The sequence below is a fragment of the Mobula hypostoma genome, chromosome 30, assembly GCF_963921235.1.
Source record: "Mobula hypostoma chromosome 30, sMobHyp1.1, whole genome shotgun sequence".
Classification (NCBI taxonomy): domain Eukaryota; kingdom Metazoa; phylum Chordata; class Chondrichthyes; order Myliobatiformes; family Myliobatidae; genus Mobula; species Mobula hypostoma.
The window spans coordinates 20,848,253-20,869,385 of record NC_086126.1 but is presented as its reverse complement, the minus strand read 5'-3'; the positions used below and the strand labels follow the sequence as shown (position 1 = coordinate 20,869,385).

Below are 21,133 nucleotides of genomic sequence, written 5' to 3'. Positions count from 1 at the left end.
TGCGAAAAGCAGCAAGTTGTGGGAGGGGGGAAGATGTGCTTGGTGGTGGGATCCCATTGGAGATGGCATAAGTAATGGAGAATTATGCGCTAGGTGCAAGGGCTACTGGTGTGGTAGGTGAGGACAAGCGGATCCTTATTCCTGATGGGGTGAGGGCAGACGTGCATGAAATGGAAGCGATGCGGTTGAGGGCAGCACTGATGGTGGATGAAGAGAAGAAGGAGGGCAGATACCCTGATCAGACAGTCTTACTCACAAAGATCTTCATGCCCAGCATCTCAATCTCCAGCCCATTTCCCGTCCAGTCCCAGAATATCAAAATGGAGTTCAATTCTCTGTGATTTTTGTCAACAATTACATACATGGAAACCACAATAAAGCAATCTGAGATTCAAAACTGAAGCTGATTTAATGTCACTTCCTGTACACAAGTGTAAAGGAGAACAATATAATTGTTACTCCAAGGAACAAAACAATTAAAAAGACACACAAAAAATATATATACACACATAAAGTTTTCTAGGCACAGGAGTGTCTGCACATAAGGTGACTCTGACAGGAAATGATGATAAAGTAGTGGTGTTTGGGGGTCTGGAGGGGTGGGTTAGTGGGTGGAGGCATTAATCAGCCTTACTGCTTGGGGAAAGTAACTGTTTTTGCTATCAAGAAGGATATCAAGAATTGTATCAAGAAGGATACAATTTGAAATTGAAGGCTTTCATAAAGTTGTAAGGTTTACCACAGAGAAAGTGCCATTTGGCCCATCAATTCCCAGATGGCTGAGAAAATGCTATCCCATCTGATGGTCCACTGGGGACATATCTCATCAAGGACCAAACAGGTACTTTAAATTCAAGGGCAGAGATGGTTTCTACCACCAACACAAGCAGTGAGTGCCACACCTAACCACTATTTACCCATTTAGGAATCGGCCCTTCCGCTCCTCCATGCTGTGCTGTCCCAGCAACTTCTGATTTAACCCTAACCGATCAATAAGTTTCATGACCTTGGCCTCAATATCTCCTTGTGCAACTGGATCCTTGACTTCCTCACTTGCAGACCCCAGTCAGTTTGGAATGGCAACAACATCTCCTCCACAATCTCCATCAGTACAGGTGCCCCACAGGGCTGTGTGCTCAGCCCCCTGCTCAACTCGTTTTACACCTACGACTGTGAGGCTAATCACAGCTCCAAAGCCATGTTCAAGTTTGCTGACGACACCACTGTCATTGTCCGAATCAAAGGTGGTGATGAATCAGCCTACAGGGGGGCGGTTGAAAATCTGCCTGAGTGGTATCACAACAACAATCTCTCACTCAATGTCAGCAAGACCAAGGAGCTGACTGTTGACTTCAGGAGGAGGTCCACGAGCCAGTACTCAAGAGGATCAGAGGTGGAGAGGGTCAGCAACTTTCAACTCCTTGCTGTTATCATTTCACAGGAGCTGACTTGTGCAATTACGAAGAAAGCACTGCAGCACCTCTACTTCCCGAGCAGTTTGCAGAGATTTGGCATCACGTATAAAACTTTGACAAACTTCTATAAATGTGTGATGGAGCGTCTATCGACTGGCTGCATCACAGCCTGGTAAGGAAACACAGCCCTTGAATGGAAAATCCTACAAAAGTAGTGGATACGACCCAGTCCATCACAGGTAAAGCCCTCCCCACCATTGAGCACGTCTACATGAAACGCTGTCACAGGAAAGCAGCATCCATCATCAGGGACCCCCACCACCCAGGACATGTTTCTTCTCACTGCTCCCAGGAGGAAGGAGGTACAGGAGCCTCAGGTCCCACACCACCAGGTTCAGGAACAGTTATTACCCTCAACCATCAGGCTCCTGAACCAGTGAGGATAACCTCAACGCTGAACTGATTTCATCGGGAAGGAGATACAGGAGCCTCAGGTCCCACACCACCAGATTCAGGAACAGTTATTACCCCTCAACCATCAGGCTCCTGAACCAGTGAGGATAACCTCAACTCTGAACTGATTTCATCGGGAAGGAGGTACAGGAGCCTCAGGTCCCACACCACCAGGTTCAGGAACAGTTATTACCCTCAACCATCAGGCTCCTGAACCAGTGAGGTAACTTCAATTGCCCCATCATTGAAACGATCCCACAACCTACGGATTCACTTTCAACGGCTGCTAATCTCATGTTCTCGATATTTACTGTTTATTTATTTATTACTACTTCTTTTCTTTTGTATTTGCAGTTTGTTGTCTGCCCCGCAGGGTGCGGTCTTTCATTGATTCTGTTATGGTCACTGGTCATTGATGATGCCCTCAAGAAAATGAATCTCAGGCTTGTATTTGGTGACATATATGTACTTTGATAATAAGTTTACTTTGAACTTTTAAACATTATAATAGTATCCACTTCCTCTGGCAGTTCATTCATATACCTACCAGCCTCCGCATAAAAAAATTACTTTTACTCTCAAGTGTCCGATGCTATGACAGCTCGGGATGATGAAGTTCTCAGTTCAACCCCAGCGTCCACTATAAGGAGTCGCAGTATGACCCGGGTTCAATTCCCGCCACTGCCTGCAAGGAATGGGTACATCCTCCCCATGGGTTCCCACCAGGAGTTCCAGTGTCCTCCCACAGTCCAAAGACGTACAGTTGCTTGGTCAATGGGTCACTGTAAATTGTCCTGTGATTAGGCTGGGGTTAAATGGGTGGGATGCTGGGCAGCACGGCCCAAAAGGCCTGGCCCTCCCCTCGCTCTATCTCTAAATAAACAAATAAAAATTCGCTCCATCATTTCCAGCCTGTGAGATGATTTCGGAACATCTGCCCAATTTTATCAACCTCTCTCAGGTGCAACTTCAGGCTCCATCACCCCAGAGGACCCAACCCAAGTTTGTGCAGCCTCTCCCCCACCAAACGCTTCCGGCCAACGGAGGGGGGGAAACAATGACTGGGGGGATGGGGGTGATTGGAGGACCAGGCTTACCTTTCAGGAGGGGCAGAGGGGTGAGCTCCACCTGACTGCTCTGATACCGGAACTGGGAGGACCCGTGTGATCTCCTCTGCCGCGCTCGCCGCACTGACTTGCGGCTGAAACCATCCACCTTCTCGGCCGCCGTCACCGGTGAGGTCACTTTGGGCTCCATGGCACGCAGGCAAGCTGGGGGGTGGGGGTGGGCCAGAGGAAGGCTGCTCGCTGCCCGGGGGAGCTGGGCGGGGAACAAAACACTCGGACTGTCCACTCACTCACCAACCGAGCCCATCTCTGGGTCAACAGAATGGAAACAGCAGGGGTGGGGGAGAAGGGAGGGAGCGTTTCCCAACACTGGCCTCACAGGATCTCCAACTCCTCCAGCCCCCCTGGCAATCTCCTGCCCTGATGTCACCGAGAGGAAAACCAGAGCGATCACAGGATTCCAGGGAATATTTCAAGTTCAGTCCTCATCCCAGAAACGTTCTGAACCACAGGAGCTGGTTGACCCCCCTCCACAACTGGGGTTTTGGGAATGTTGCTGCCGGGATTCTCCAACTGAGCCTGTTGATCCCACTGCCGGGATTTGCCGACACAATCTTCAATTTCCCTGGGCTTTGCTGCTGTTTCTGAAACACTCCAGTACAGGCCGGTGTCAGACCTTTGCTCCAATCCTCGACACACTCTTACGCAGGCAGCTACCCACCTTCAATTACTCTGTTTGGTACAAGCCTGCCAGAGGTTTCCAGAGACTTAGAAGGGCCAATGCTATTCCCTGGTAGGGCCGATCCTCACAATCAGCTCCAGAATTAGGAAGAACAATTTAGCAGCTGAGGGGAGATTTAGAAAAACCTTTCCCAGACCTAGCTGGGATAAATTTCACACGTCCTAGTTTTCTGGCAGGGTTTAGCTGGGAACCCTTTAGCACAAGGTTCCAGGTATATTCACTGGGATTAGCACAATGCACCCAGTTCTGTTGCTGAAATTGGTTCGGTATTCCCAGATCTCTGGCTGGGATTAACAAAGTATTCCCAGATTTTCTGGCTGGGATTAGTTTGATATTTCCAAAGTGGGATGATCTTGGTATTCCAAGATTCTGAATTGGGATTAGCTCAGTATTCCCAGATTCCCTGGCTGGGTTTAGTTCAGTATTCCCAGATTTCCTCGATGGGTTTAGATCGGTATTCCCAGATCCTTGGATGGGATTATCTCGTTACTCCCAGATTTCCTCGATGGGATGAGTTCAATATTCCCAGATTCCCTGCCTGGATTTATCTCTGCTCTCCCGTTGGCGGGGGGGAATTAGCTCCGGACGGTGCCCGTTTACCATCAGGCTGCCACTCCAGGTCAGGCGGACGGGTCTCCTCCCATCTCCCTGGCGCTGCGGCTGGGACGAGGCCGGCACACTCCCGCAGGTAGGCGAGGCCGCTGCTCCGGGCTCCGTCTCTCGGGCAGCCCGGGGGTCGCGCTCGGGGGCCGGCCTGGATCCGTCGCTTGGGCCGCGGCCCCGATATTGCACTGCAGCCGCGCGCTGACACAATGTAACCTCTCCCCGCCCACGACACGTGACTCCCCAACCCCCTCCCCATTGGCCCGTTATATCCGACACTTGCATCATCAGCTTCGCATTACATCACCACCGCCGCTGTTGCGCAGACGTAAATGCGCCTAGCCTTTTGGGAGTTGTAGTCTACCATTTAAAAAAAAATTTGCCCTTGTCCGCAGTCGCAATGTATCTCATGTCCTGCCGGTCCAGCCCTTTGACCCTCATATTGAAAGAAGCTTACCGGCCCCACTATTTCCTTCCCCTGCCTAGGACCTATCTGGGGTACAGGGAAATAGACAGCAGCATCTGGCATTTTAAACAAAAATATCTTCCATTTGGGTGCCTAGGACATACCTGGGATGCAGGGAAATAGACATCAGCATCTGGCATTTTAAACAAAAAATTTATCTTCCATTTGGGTGGCAGGGTCTCTACCAAAGGAGGTGTAAGGTGCTTCCTCACCCCGCAGGCCTGCACGTCACCCTTGGGCAAGGTGTGAAATGTACTTACCCTGCCACGATCAGGGTGACGTGAAGTCGTGCCTGGGGTCAGGTGGTGGGCGGTCGTATGAGCAGCCGGTGCAGATCACAAGTCCTGGTTATGTGACCACTGACACCAGGCAGACAATCTCTGACGAGTATTGATCATGGCTGGGGTCACCCGTCTTGTAAAGATACTTCCCAGAAGAAGGCAATGGCAAACCACTTCTGTAAGAAGATTTGCCATGAACAATCAAGCTGCTGTGCAGGTTGACAGTGTTGCTAAGAAGCTGCATGGTGTGTCAACCTTCATCAACCATGGGATTGAGTTCAAGAGCTGAATAGGACCCTGGTCAGACCCCATTTGAAGTACTGTGCTCAGTTCTGGTCACCTTGCTACAGGAAAGATGTGGATACTATAGAGAGAGTGCAGAGGAGATTTACAAGGATGTTTTAAAATGCAAACAACAGGAATTCTGCAGATGCTTTACAAGGATATTGCCTGGATTGGAGGGTGTGCCTTATGAGAAGAGGTTGAGTGAACTTGGCCTTTTCTGCTTGGAGCGATGATGACAGATGTATAAGATGATGAGAGGCAGTGATCGTGTGGATAGTCAGAGGCTTTTTCCCAGGGCTGAAATGGCAAAAACAAGGGGGCATAGTTTTAAGGTGCTTGGAAGTAGGTACAAGGGGGATGTCAGAGATAAGTTTTTCACACAGAGAGTGGTGAGTGCGTGGAATGCACTGCCAGTGACGGTGGTAGAGGTGGATACAATAGGGTCTGTTAAGAGACCCTTAGATAGATACATGGTGCTTAGAAAAGTAACGGGCTATGCAGTAGGGAAATTCGCAGCAGTCTCTAGAGTAGGTTACATGGTCGGCACATCATTGTGGGCCGAAGGGCCTGTAATGTGCTGTAAGGTTTCTATGTTCTATAATCCATGATCATGGATAAACCATGATTGCCTATGTACTATGGCATGCCACAAAATGAACGAACAATCTTCCACTTAAGAAGATTGTTCGTTCATTGTTCGTTCACACTGGAGAAGCCCAAGACAATTTGAAGCCACGGTGGAACTACAAAGGTTAGCCGAGGAGTTAATGAAAGAAATGCTGCCATCAGTTTGACAAAAGGCAAAGCTAATCGTCAGGGAAAAGATGATCCTGGGGACTCACGGGGACAATTACTGCCGCCATCACGACCGTGCTAAATACACACTCAAGGTGGCGAGTGTGGCCTCTTCTGAAAGAATTTGAGCCTCTCCCCTGGTACTGCCCTGGGAGCATCTTCGTGCATGAGAGGGGCCATCTTCACCTCGAACACGAGAGCTGCTTCGGGATAGCCAGCACAGAGTCTGAGAAATCATGCCTCCCAAATTTCATTCAGTTCTTTAAAGTACAGAACTGTGCAAAAGTCTTTGGCACCCCAGCTATACAATACCATGCAAAAACCTCGGGCACATAGGGGCTGAAGACTTTTGCACAGTACTGTCGTAATTTTATGTATTGCGCAGTACTGCTGCTGCTGCGAAATATAAACAAATTTCATGCCATGTGTGAGCGATGATAAACCTGATTCTGACGTGGGTCTCTATTGTGGACTGAGAGTGGGAAGGGGGCAGGGAGAGGGGAATCATGGTTGGGAAAAGGGGAAGGGAGAAGGGAGGGAGCAGGAAGCACCAGGGAGACATTCTGTAATGATCAATAAACCAATTGTTTGGAATCAAATGGCCTTCCCTGGTGTCTCAGGGCTGGGTGTGTCTGTACCCACCCCTGACACTCCTTCTCTGCCACCTGTCCCACACCCCTCCCACGGTGCCCCACCCTCACCATTCCCAGCATCCTTTACTCCCGCCAGATTTACAATCTGGCTCTCCGCTCCATGTCGACAAATACGGTACTGTGTGAAACTCTCAGGCACCATAGCTGTGTATACATGCCTAGGAATTTTCCACAGTGCGGTAGCTTACTGTGAGTGTGGATGAGGGCAGAATAGTACATATTGCCTGCATAGATTTCTTCAGCAAAGCCTTTGACAACGTTCCTCAGAGAAGGCAAGTCCAGAAGGTTTGATTACGTTAGCTAATCAATTGGACACGAAATTTGGTTTGTGTTAGCATTCACAGTGTGTTATGGAGGTCTGGCTTTCAGACTGGGGGCTGTGTCTGGTGGCCTACTGCAGACCAACTGCAGACAGACTGTGTCTGGTGACGTGCTGCACGAATCAGTGTGCTGTGTCTGCTCTTGCTTCTCGTTGGATTGCCTCCGATGTCCAGGGTCACAAGAGGCTGAGCCACAACAATCACAGACCTAATACCCTCCACCATCACATTCATCTTCAAGGGGAGGGGCATCCATCATTAAAGATCATCACCAACCAATACCCGTCCTCTTCACATTACTACTGTGACGAGCCAGGACCTGTCCCCTTCACATTACTGCCGTGACCAACCAGGCCCTATCCTCTTCACATTACTACCTCACCAACCAGGACCTGTCCCCTTCACATTACTACCTCACCAACCAGGACCTGTCCCCTTCACATTACTGCCGTGACCAACCAGGACCTGTCCTCTTCACATTACTACCTCACCAACCAGGACCTGTCCCCTTCACATTACTGCCGTGACCAACCAGGCCCTATCCTCTTCACATTACTACCTCACCAACCAGGACCTGTCCCCTTCACATTACTACCTCACCAACCAGGACCTGTCCTCTTCACATTACTGCCGTGACCAACCAGGACCTGTCCCCTTCACATTACTACCTCACCAACCAGGACCTGTCCCCTTCACATTACTACCTCACCAACCAGGACCTGTCTCCTTCACATTACTACCACCTCACCAACCAGGACCTGTCCCCCTTCACATTACTACCTCACCAACCAGGACCTGTTCCCTTCACATTACTACCTCACCAACCAGGACCTGTCCCCTTCACATTACTACCTCACCAACCAGGACCTGTTCCCTTCACATTACTACCTCACCAACCAGGACCTGTCCCCTTCAGATTACTACCTCACCAACCAGGACCTGTCCTCTTCACATCACTACCGTGACCAACCAGGACCTGTCCCCTTCACATTACTACCTGTTACGTACCCCGTAACTGGGTTGCCAAACCAGCAGAAATGGATCACTCAGTTGGAGTCTGGAGTACTAGAACTAAGAAAGTTTTATTAAAGAAACAAGCAACACAGTAATCGAAAGGATAATAAATGCAACAGTTCAGCGATGATAAACACACATGTGCACAGAATTAAGATAACAGCATCAATCAAGCTCTATCGTTGTCTAGGGGTAAATGACCAAATTTCAAAATGACTCAAAGTTCAGTCCAGTTTAGTAGCTCAGTTCGCAGTAATCGTTGCCATGGCGAAGGACAACGTGGGGGAAGAGAGAGATAGAACAGGAACAACTGATCATTCAGAACACTGCTTCACTCACAGACCGGCGAGATTGCTCACAAGCAACTTTTCGGGCGGGTCCTTGGTGATGTCACCTGAGGTCACCGACTGTGACCCCTCCTCCAGATGCGGTCGATCCTCTGCAGTGAATCCGGCACCCAGGCAAGGGCGGACACACACCGGGTTCCCGCTGATCGTACCTTTCCACCCTGGCCGTTGTCTGGTACTTCTCACCCACTCGTGAGAGGCGCACCGCTTCCAGGGTCTCGTTACCTCGGGTGGCGTGTGTGTGTCCTGCCTTAGCGAACCTGTCCCTTTTTATCCCCCTGCTGGGGTATCGCCTGTCCATCACTTCAAACAGTTCAGGGTTCAAAGGGGGAGCCGCTCCAGACAGCTCTCTCTCCCACGTCCCTTCATTACACATCTCCAGACGCTGCTCCATTGTTCCTTATCTCTCCTTCCCCTGAGGGCAGGTGGCAGACCAACTGCTGATGTCACTGATGCTAACCCAGGCCAGCAAACATCTTAATTTTATGTGTATTCTCGTAACATACCTCACCAACCAGGACCTGTCCCCTTCACATTACTACCTCACCAACCAGGACCTGTCCTCTTCACATTACTACCTCACCAACCAGGACCTGTCCTCCTTCACATTACTACCTCACCAACCAGGACCTGTTCCTTTCACATTACTACCTCACCAACCAGGACCTGTCCCCTTCACATTACTACTGTCACCAAATAGGACATGTCCTCTTCATATTACTACCTCACCAACCAGGACCTATCCTCTTCACATTACTACCTCACCAACCAGGACCTGTCCTCCTTCACATTACTACCTCACCAACCAGGACCTGTCCCTTTCACACTACTACTGTCACCAACCAGGACCTGTCCCCTTCCCATGACTAACTCACCAACCAGGATCTTTCCCCTTCACATTACTACCTCACCAACCAGGACCTGTCCTCTTCACATCACTACCGTGACCAACCAGGACCTGTCCTCTTCACATTACTACCTCACCAACCAGGTCCTGACCCTTCACATTACTACCTCACCAACCAGGACCTTTCCCCTTCACATTACTACCTCACCAACCAGGACCTGTCCTCTTCACATCACTACCGTGACCAACCAAGACCTGTCCTCTTCACATTACTACCTCACCAACCAGGACCTGACCCTTCACATTACTACCTCACCAACCAGGACCTGTCCCCTTCACATTACTACCTCACCAATCAGGACCTGTCCCCTTCACATAACTACCTCACCAACCAGGACCTGTCCTCTTCACATTACTACCTCACCAACCAGGACCTGTCCCCTTCACATTACTACCTCACCAACCAGGACCTGTCCCCTTCACATTACTACCTCACCAACCAGGACCTGTCCCCTTCACATTACTACCTCACCAACCAGGACCTGTCCCCTTCACATTACTACCTCACCAACCAGGACCTGTCCCCTTCACATCACTACCTCACCAACCAGGACCTGTCCCCTTCACATTACTACCTCAACAACCAGGACCTGTCCCCTTCACATCACTGCCTCACCAACCAGGACCTGTCCCCTTCACATTACTACCTCACCAACCAGGACCTGACCCTTCACATTACTACCTCACCAACCAGGACCTGTCCCCTTCACATTACTGCCTCACCAACCAGGACCTGTCCCCTTCACATTACTACCTCACCAACCAGGGCCTGTCCCCTTCACATTACTGCCTCACCAACCAGGACCTGTCCCCTTCACATTACTACCTCACCAACCAGGACCTGTCCCCTTCACATTACTGCCTCACCAACCAGGACCTGTCCCCTTCACATTACTACCTCACCAACCAGGACCTGTCCCCTTCACATTACTACCTCACCAACCAGGACCTGTCCCCTTCACATTACTGCCTCACCAACCAGGACCTGTCCCCTTCACATTACTACCTCACCAACCAGGACCTGACCCTTCACATTACTACCTCACCAACCAGGACCTGTCCCCTTCACATTACTACCTCACCAACCAGGACCTGTCCCCTTCACATTAGGTCCTCACCAACCAGGACCTGACCCTTCACATTACTACCGTGACCGAGCAGGACCTGTCATGTTCACATTTCTAACATGACCAACTAGGAGCTGTCATGTTCACTTTACTACAGTGACCTACCAGGACCTGACGTGTTCACATTACTGCCGTGACCAACCAGGACCTGCCGTGTTCACATTACTGCCGTGACCAACCAGGACCTGCCGTGTTCACGTTACTGCCGTGACCAACCAGGACCTGCCGTGTTCACGTTACTGCCGTGACCAACCAGGACCTGCCGTGTTCACATTACTGCCGTGACTAACCTAGGCCTACCGTGTTCACAGTACTTCCATCGGGAAGAGGTGAAGGAGCTTGATTCCATGAACCCGACCTTCTGATTCGTTGTGGTTGGTGGAACTCAAAGTAATTTTAGTTGTACTGCCCTGCTGCTGTAAAACATGATCAGGAAATCACTGGCATGTTAATAAATAACTGTAAAATGCAGTAAGAAGTCTACTTGTAGTAAATATATATAAAGTGTTCAATTAAATAATACTGCTAAAATAGATTTTTAAAAACTGGTGAGGTAGTGTTCATGGGTTCAATGTTTTCGTGTGTGTCTTCAGGCTCCTATAACTCCTCCCTGATGGTAACGATGAAAGAGGGCCTGTCCTGGGTGATGGAGGTTCTTAATAATGGATGCCGCCTTTCTGAGGCACCGCCTGTTGAAGATGTCCTGGATGTTGGGGAGGCCGGTCCTCATGGTGGAGCTGACTGAGTTTATAACTTTCAGAATTATATCCAAATCCTCCAGATTATCAGTTAACTTACTCAAAGACAAAGGAAGTGAGGATCCAAGAAGAGAAATAATAGAGAATTTATGAACAGAATTAGCTTCTAAAAATACCCACATCGGGCAGTCCTCACGATTTACAAACGTTTGTATATAATATAACCAAAATGAAAGATTTCTTATATTAACTGCCCAATAATAAAATCTAAACTTTGGTAAGGCTAATCCTCCATTCTTTTTATCTTTCTGAAGATGAATTTTATTTAATCTAGAACGCTTATTCTTCCATATACAAGAAGATATAATAGAGTCAAGAGAATCAAAAAAAGGATTTAGGAATGAAAACTGGCAATGCCTGAAAAAGATATATAAATTTAGGTCATATATTCATTTTGTTAGAGGTAATTCGACCAATTAACAATAACGAAAGAGGCGACCAATTTGATAGTATTCTTTTTACATGATTCAATAGAAACTTTCTTTAAATAGACACTTAAAATTTTTAGTGATTGTTATACCTAAATAGGTAAATTGGTTAAATAATAGGTAAAATATTTTGGCTTATTGAGATTTTCTCTTATGAGTCCCATTTTTTCTAATTATTTTTTAAACCCTCTATGATTGATGTGGCTTTTAAAGAATGGGATAGATTAGGTATTAAATGCTTTCAGGACTTGTTTCTAGAGGGAAGTCTTTTTTCATTTGAACAATTGTCAACTAAATATAGTATACCCAAAACGCATTTTTTTAATATCTACAAAAAAGAGATTTTTTACAGTCCCAAATAAATACATTTCTTAAAAGTCCTGATAAGAATCTACTAGATGTAATCTTTAATCTGAATCCTTTTTATAATGGATCTATATCTAATATTTATAATATGCTGTTGGGAATGAGAAGTCTTCCTTTAGATAAACTTAAAAATCTTTGGGAACAAGATTTACAGACTTCAATTTCTGAGGAAACTTGGAATCAAATTTTTAAATTGGTCAGCACTTCATCGTTATGTGCCCGTCACTCTCTCCTTCAATTTATAGTGGTCCATAGCCTAAGGATAAGTTGTCTCATTTTTATTTAGATATATATCCATATTGTGATAAATGTAATAATAGAGAAGCTTCACTCATTCGTATGTTTTGGACATGTCCGAGTCTTGGAAAATATTGGAAAGAAGTATTTCAAACCTTTTCGATACTTTTTAAAGTGAATTTCAAGCCTAATCCTTTGACTGTTTTATTTGGTATTGTTGGAGGAAAGGATATTATTTTGGAGCCATCCGATTTGCACATTTTGGATTTTATGTCTCTTATAGCCAGAAGGACATTTTGCTTAAATGGAAACATGTGGCCCCTCCTATTCACACCCAATGGTTACGTGGTGTGACGTCATGTTTAAATTTAGAGAAGATTCGATGTTCAATCTTTGAATCTAATCAAGACTTTCAAACATTGTGGGGACCTTTTCTGAATTATTTTCAAAACCTTTGATTTGCTGTTAAATCACAAATGATAATGAACAATCTTTTTTCTTTTTTTTCTACTAATCAGCTTCGGTCTTGGTAGTGGGTTAGATTTTTTTTATATAATAAAATTATTATTTTTCAATGTTACGAACTAATTGACTTGTACGAATATAGGGTAAGGAGTCTTTATATGCGATTTAGTTTAATGTATTGACATATATATTTTTTCCTGTACTCTGTATTATTAGATATATATATATAAATTAATAAAACTATTGGAAAGAGTTTATAACTTTCTGTAGCTTACCTTGATCCTGTGCAGTGAATCCCCCCCATACCAGACGGTGATGCAGCCAGTCAGAATGCTCCCCAACCAAATCTCCTCAAACCCCAAATGAAGTATAGCCACCATCATGACTTCTTTGCAGCTGCATCGACATGTTGGAAAACACACATCAAAGTTGCTGGTGAACACAGCAGGCCAGGCTGCATCTCTAGAAAGAGGTACAGTCGACGTTTCAGGCCGAGACCCTTCGTCAGGACCTGGTCAGATCTCGGCCTGAAACGTCGACTGTACCTCTTCCTAGAGATGCTGCCTGGCCTGCTGCGTTCACCAGCAATGTGTGTTGCTTGAACTTCCAGCATCTGCAGAATTCCTGTTGTCGACATGTTGGTTCCAGGTTAGATCCTCAGAGCTAAAGACACCCAAGAACTTGAAACTGCTCAGTCTCCCCACTTCCGATCCCTCAATGAGGACTGTCAGACTGGGAGAGTGTTTAATTGGGGGAGGGTGAAATATGATGCTATTAGGCAAGAACTTCGGAGCTGATGTACCCGGGGAAATGGGCAATGGAAAGGTGAGGTTGGTGAGGGAACACTTCCATGGGGTTCAGGACAATTTTGTCCCATTGAGGCAGGGAAAGGATGTAGGGTGAAGGCACCATGGTTGACAGGTGATGGGGAACATCTAGCCAAGAGGAAGAAAGAAACAGATTTACAATTTAGGAAGCAAAGATCAGAGAGGGCTCTTGAGAATTATTAAGCTTGTCCGCCATTTCATTGTCCACCATTACTACCTCTCTAGTGTCATTTTCCTGTGGTCCGGTATCCACTCTCACTTCTCTTTTACTCTTTGTATATCTGAAAAAAAAGCGTTTAATATCCTCTTTGATATTATTGGCTAGCTTCCCTACGGTTGTCATAGCCAGGGGTGGTAGTGGGGATAAGCTCCCTCTACCTATAAGGTGCTCCAAATGGCGTGCGTCTCCAACAGCCTCTGACAACCAAGTCCAAATCTTGGCCTTCACACGTGGCTTAGCTACTAGGCCCAGCGGAACTGTTTCCACGGACAAGAGATGGGCTGATGTGGATCACTGGTACCTCAAAACCAGTTGCTTGTCAGCCTTGGACGGCAGCCCGTCTAGGAGAAGGAAACCTCTGCTGCTTTGTGGTCATACCCACCCACGGGAAAGGCTTCAGGAGTAAACCACGAGGAAGAAATCTGGGGTCCCGATGGCAGTTTGATGTTGTTTACAACTTCATTCTGGTAACCTCTGCGACAACACTGGTGCCAAGCTGTTATCGGTGCTCGCCCTTCCCTTGGACCACATCAGTGACGTGAAGAGGGGGAACCCACTGCATGGGCAACAGCCAGTTCTTCAAATCTTCTCACCCTGGATAGGACACAGTCCACCAGAGGCGCAAACCCATGATCCCCCAGGATCGATGGCTGCCTACTAGACCTTCCCATTTCATCTTCACACACACACACACACACACATACACACACAGACAATCACAGACACACACAGACACACACACATATTGCTGGGGGTCAGGATCATGGTGAACCTAACTCTGAATCACAGTTTCTTCTCTCTCTGTGGGACGGTGCTGCCCTGCCAGTCGACTACACGCTGGGAACGATTCATCATGGTCAATTAATCGACATTCCTCATCCCTAACTCCTCTCTGATGCTCCGTCTGGATTTGTCCAGCGCCGCTCGGCTGCAGATTATTACAACCTCAGACAACAGAGGAGAACGTGTGAGGGGAGGGTGGCCGACTCGAATCACGACATTTTTTCACTCATTGTCCATCATTCCTTGCAATTGAGGTCGGGCCTGGTGTGTCTTCGGAGGACTGATAAATCTTCTTTCCAGAGGTGAGGGAGGTGTGAGAAGTTTAGAAGCCACCAACTGAGAGCGTAAATTGTCCTCCGGGAAATTCACAATGGGAACGTGGAGGTTGTTTGGGGAGCATTTGCCTGGTGTTCTGGGATAGATTTTGCCATTGACGCGGGGAAAGTTAATGTGGAGGGTGTTTAAAGATCAATTGCTCAGATTTCAGGAAAGGTATCTTCCTGTCAGAAGGATGGACGGGGATGGAAAGATAAGAGAGCCTTGGATGTCCAGAGAAGTGGTGAATTTAGTCAGGAAGAGATGGGGAAAGTATGTAAAACTTCAAAAGTCAGGATTAGATGAAGCACATGAAGTCAGAAAAGAACTAGAGTAGGGAATTAGCAAAGCCAGGAGGGGCCATGCCAAGTAGGATTAAGGTGAATCCCAAGGCATTCTATACATACATCAGGAGCAAGAGGATAACTAGAGAGAGGGTGGGACCACTCAGGGATAAAGGGGGGAACATTTGCTTGGATGTGGAGAATGCGAGTGAGGTACTTAATGAGTACTTTGCTTCAGTATTCACTGAGGAAAAGGATATGGAAGACCAGGAGATCAGTGCTGAGTGTATACAGGGTGTTTAGAGGTCAAGGAGGTAGAAGTGTTGGGCGAGTGTATAAATCTGTTATGGCGTTTAGAGGAAAAGGAGGAGGAAATGCTGGGTGTCCTAAATCCCCACGGCTTAATGGGATTACCCTAGGTTATTGAAGGAAGCAAGAGACAAGATTATTGGGCCTTTGACCTGTATCTTCATGTCCTCTCTAGTCACAGGCGAGGCCCCGGAGGACAGGCAAGTGGATAATGTTGTACAAGAAGGAAAATCCTTGGAACTATAGATCGGTGAGTCTCACGTCAGTTGGAGGGAACTTGCTGGAGAATATTCTTAGGGATAGGATATATGAGCATTTGGAAGCCCATGGACTAATTAGGGACAGCCAGCATGTCTTTGTGTGGGGCAAGTTGTGCCTTACCTACTTGACTGAGATTTTTGACAAGGTGACGAGAGATATTGATGACGGCAGGGCCATGGATGTTGTCTACATTGATTTTAGTAAGGTATTTGACAAAGTCCCTCATGGGAGGCTAATCCAGAAGATTAGAATGCATGGGGTCCACAGTGAATTGGCTGTTTGCACATAGAAGGCAGGAGGTACTGGTTGAAAGAACTGATTCGAGCTGGAGGTCTGTAATTAGTGGTGTTCCGCAGGGATCTGTGCTCTGTCCTCTGCTGTTTGTGACCTAAATGAAAATGTAAGTTTGCGGTTGATACCAACATTGGTGCAGTTGTGGATATCGTAGAAGACTGGTAAAGAATACAGCACAATGCAGACCAGATGCAGATGTGGGCAGAAAAATGGCAGATGGAGTTTAACCCAGATAATGTGAGATGTTGCACTTTGGTTGGGAAAATGCAAGGAGACAGTACACTGTTAAGGGCAAGATCTTTAACAGCGTTGCTGAGCAGAGAGATCTTGGGATCCAAGCTCATAGTTCCTCGAAAGAGGCTACACAGGTTGATAAGAATGCTTGTTTTTAATAGTCAAGGCATTGAGTTCAAAAGTCAAGAGGTTATGTTACAACTTTACAAAACTCTGGTTAGGCCACATCTGGAGTATTGCATGCAGTTCTGGTCACCCACTATAGGAAAAATCTTGAGGCTTTGGAGAGGGTGCAGAAGAGTTTTACCAGGATGCTGCCTGGTTTAGAGGGCATATAAACATAAAACCATATAACAATTACAGCATGGAAATAGGCCATCTTGGCCCTTCTAGTCCGTGCTGAATGCTTACTCTCACCAAGTCCCACCGACCTGCACTCAGCCCATAACCCCCCATTCCTTTCCTGTCCATATATCTATCCAATTTAACTTTAAATGACAACATCGAACCTGCCTCAACCACTTCTGCTGGAAGCTCGTTCCACACAGCTACCACTCTCTGAGTAAAGAAGTTCCCCCTCATGTTACCCCTAAACTTTTGCCCCCTAACTCTCAACTCATGTCCTCTTGTTTGAATCTCCCCGACTCTCAATGGAAAAAGCCTATCTACGTCAACTCTATCAATCCTCCTCATAATTTTAAACACCTCTATCAAGTCCCCTCTCAACCTTCTACACTCCAAAGAATAAAGACCTAACTTGTTCAACCTTTCTCTGTAACTTAGGAGATGAAACCCAGGTAATATTCTGGTAAATCTTCTCTGTACTCTTTCTATTTTGTTGACATCTTTCCTATAATTTGGTGATCAGCATGTGCCGTGTGCTGTCACAAGAGGTGGGACAAACTTGGGTTGTTTTCTCTGGAGCACCAGAGGCTGAGGGGAGATCTGATAGAGGTTTACAAGATTATGAGAGGCATAGACAGAGTAGACAGGGAGCATCTTACATAAAGTGTAACACCAGAGAGCATGCATTGAAGGTGAGAGAGGAGGAAGGTTCAAAGGGGATGTGAGAGGCAAATTTTTTACTCAGAGACTGGTGGATACCTAGAATGCTCTCTTGGTATGGTGGTAGAGTCAGATACATTAGGGGCTTTTAAGAGACGTTTGGATAGCCACATGGATGTAAGAAAGATAGAAGGATATCGACGTTGTGTGGGAGGGAGGGGTTAGTGTTCGGATGTGTTTGATTCACTTTTTAGCTGGTTCAGCATAACACTGTGGGCCGAATGGCCTGTTCCTGTGCTGTACTGTTCTATGTTTTCCCTAGTAACCTGTTTTCTATGAAAGGATCGTAGGGTGAAAAACCCATGGTTGACAGGTGATGTGGAACATCTAGTCAAGATGAAGAAAGGTACAGACTTAATATTTAGAGAGAAAAGTTCAGAGAAGGTTCTTCAGAGTTATTTGGTAGCCAGGAAGTAGTTTACGACGGGATGGAGGAGAACTTGAAGGGGAGATGAGATGCGCTGATGAGCAGGGTTAAGGAAAGCCCTGCGTAAATGAAGAGCAGGAGGATGACTGGAGGGATAAAGGGGGAAATATGTGCCTAGAATCAGAGGAAGTCTTTAATGAAATCTCGGCTGAAGTGTTTACCAGTGACAGGGACCTCAGTGAGTGTGAACTCATTGTGGAATGTGAAATGTTTACCAGTGAGAGGGACCTCAGTGAATGGGTGGTCATTGTAGAATGTGAAATGTTCACCAGTGAGAGGGACATCGGTGAGTGTGAACTCATTGTAGAATGTGAGATGTTCACCAGTGAGAGGGACCTCGGTGAATGTGAACTCATTGTAGAATGTGAAATGTTCACCAGTGAGAGGGACCTCGGTGAGTGTGAACTCATTGTAGAATGTGAAATGTTCACCAGTGAGAGGGACCTCGGTGAGTGTGTGTTCATTGTAGAATGTGAAATGTTCACCAGTCAGAGGGACCTCAGCGAGTGTGTGGTCATTGTAGAATGTGAAATGTTCACCAGTGAGAGGGACCTCGGTGAGTGTGTGGTCATTGTAGAATGTGAAATGTTCACCAGTGAGAGGGACCTCGGTGAGTGTGTGGTCATTGTAGAATGTGAAATGTTCACCAGTGAGAGGGACCTCGGTGAGTGTGTGGTCATTGTAGAATGTGAAATGTTCACCAGTGAGAGGGACCTCGGTGAGTGTGTGGTCATTGTAGAATGTGAAATGTTCACCAGTGAGAGGGACCTCGGTGAATGTGTGGTCATTGTAGAATGTGAAATGTTCACCAGTGAGAGGGACCTCGGTGAATGTGTGGTCATTGTAGAATGTGAAATGTTCACCAGTGAGAGGGACCTCGGTGAGTGTGAACTCATTGTAGAATGTGAAATGTTCACCAGTGAGAGGGACCTCGGTGAGTGTGAGGTCATTGTAGAATGTGAAATGTTCACCAGTGAGAGGGACCTCGGTGAATGTGTGGTCATTGTAGAATGTGAAATGTTCACCAGAGAGAGGGACCTCGGTGAATGTGTGGTCACTGTAGAATGTGAAATGTTCATCAGTGAGAGGGACCTCGGTGAATGTGTGGTCACTGTAGAATGTGAAATGTTCACCAGTGAGAGGGACCTCAGTGAGTGTGAACTCATTGCAGAATGTGAAATGTTCAGCAGTGAGAGGGACCTCGGTGAATGTGTGGTCATTGTAGAATGTGAAATGTTCACCAGTGAGAGGGACCTCGGTGAGTGTGTGGTCATTGTAGAATGTGAAATGTTCACCAGTGAGAGGGACCTCGGTGAGTGTGTGGTCATTGTAGAATGTGAAATGTTCACCAGTGAGAGGGACCTCGGTGAGTGTGAACTCATTGTAGAATGTGAAATGTTCACCAGTGAGAGGGACCTCAGTGAGTGTGAACTCATTGTAGAATGTGAAATGTTCACCAGTGAGAGGGACCTCGGTGAGTGTGAACTCATTGTAGAATGTGAAATGTTCACCAGTGAGAGGGACCTCGGTGAGTGTGTGGTCATTGTAGAATGTGAAATGTTCACCAGTGAGAGGGACCTCGGTGAGTGTGTGGTCATTGTAGAATGTGAAATGTTCACCAGTGAGAGGGACCTCGGTGAGTGTGAACTCATTGTAGAATGTGAAATGTTCACCAGTGAGAGGGACCTCGGTGAGTGTGAACTCATTGTAGAATGTGAAATGTTCACCAGTGAGAGGGACCTCGGTGAGTGTGTGGTCATTGTAGAATGTGAAATGTTCACCAGTGAGAGGGACCTCGGTGAGTGTGAACTCATTGTAGAATGTGAAATGTTCACCAGTGAGAGGGACCTCGGTGAGTGTGTGGTCATTGTAGAATGTGAAATGTTCACCAGTGAGAGGGACCTCGGTGAGTGTGTGGTCATTGTAGAATGTGAAATGTTCACCAGTGAGAGGGACCTCGGTGAGTGTGTGGTCATTGTAGAATGTGAAATGTTCACCAGTGAGAGGGACCTCGGTGAGTGTGTGGTCATTGTAGAATGTGAAATGTTTACCAGTGAGAGGGACCTCGGTGAGTGTGAACTCATTGTAGAATGTGAAATGTTCACCAGTGAGAGGGACCTCGGTGAATGTGTGGTCATTGTAGAATGTGAAATGTTCACCAGTGAGAGGGACCTCGGTGAGTGTGAACTCATTGTAGAATGTGAAATGTTCACCAGTGAGAGGGACCTCGGTGAGTGTGAACTCATTGTAGAATGTGAAATGTTCACCAGTGAGAGGGACCTCGGTGAGTGTGTGGTCATTGTAGAATGTGAAATGTTCACCAGTGAGAGGGACCTCGGTGAGTGTGTGGTCATTGTAGAATGTGAAATGTTCACCAGTGAGAGGGACCTCGGTGAGTGTGAACTCATTGTAGAATGTGAAATGTTCACCAGTGAGAGGGACCTCGGTGAGTGTGAACTCATTGTAGAATGTGAAATGTTCACCAGTGAGAGGGACCTCGGTGAGTGTGTGGTCATTGTAGAATGTGAAATGTTCACCAGTGAGAGGGACCTCGGTGAGTGTGTGGTTATTGTAGAATGTGAAATGTTCACCAGTGAGAGGGACCTCGGTGAGTGTGAACTTATTGTAGAATGTGAAATGTTCACCAGTGAGAGGGACCTCGATGAGTGTGAACTTATTGTAGAATGTGAAATGTTCACCAGTGAGAGGGACCTCGGTGAGTGTGTGGTCATTGTAGAATGTGAAATGTTCACCAGTGAGAGGGACCTCGGTGAGTGTGAACTCATTGTAGAATGTGAAATGTTCACCAGTGAGAGGGACCTCGGTGAGTGTGAACTCATTGTAGAATGTGAAATGTTCACCAGTGAGAGGGACCTCGGTGAGTGTGTGGTCATTGTAGAATGTGAAATGTTCACCAGTGAGAGGGACCTCGGTGAGTGTGTGGTCATTGTAGAATGTGAAATGTTCACCAGTGAGAGGGACCTCGGTGAGTGTGAACTCATTGTAGAATGTGAAATGTTCACCAGTGAGAGGGACCTCGGTGAGTGTGAACTCATTGTAGAATGTGAAATGTTCACCAGTGAGAGGGACCTCGGTGAGTGTGAACTCATTGTAGAATGTGAAATGTTCACCAGTGAGAGGGACCTCGGTGAATGTGTGGTCATTGTAGAATGTGAAATGTTCACCAGTGAGAGGGACCTCGGTGAATGTGTGGTCATTGTAGAATGTGAAATGTTCACCAGTGAGAGGGACCTCGGTGAGTGTGAACTCATTGTAGAATGTGAAATGTTCACCAGTGAGAGGGACCTCGGTGAGTGTGTGGTCATTGTAGAATGTGAAATGTTCACCAGTGAGAGGGACCTCGGTGAGTGTGTGGTCATTGTAG

At 46.9% G+C, this 21,133-nt stretch overlaps 1 protein-coding gene across 1 annotated transcript in view; it reads right to left on the bottom strand.

Annotated features, from left to right (window-relative positions):
* Positions 1-4,501, bottom strand: part of ppp2r5b (protein phosphatase 2, regulatory subunit B', beta) — a 96,093-nt gene extending 91,592 nt beyond the window's left edge. Inside the window, exon 1 of the mRNA XM_063036448.1 lies at positions 2,966-4,501. Within this exon, the coding sequence (XP_062892518.1) occupies positions 2,966-3,125 (160 nt within the window). The 5' untranslated portion in view covers positions 3,126-4,501. The remainder of the gene's footprint in view (positions 1-2,965) is intronic.
* Between the last annotated feature and the right edge of the window lie 16,632 nt (positions 4,502-21,133).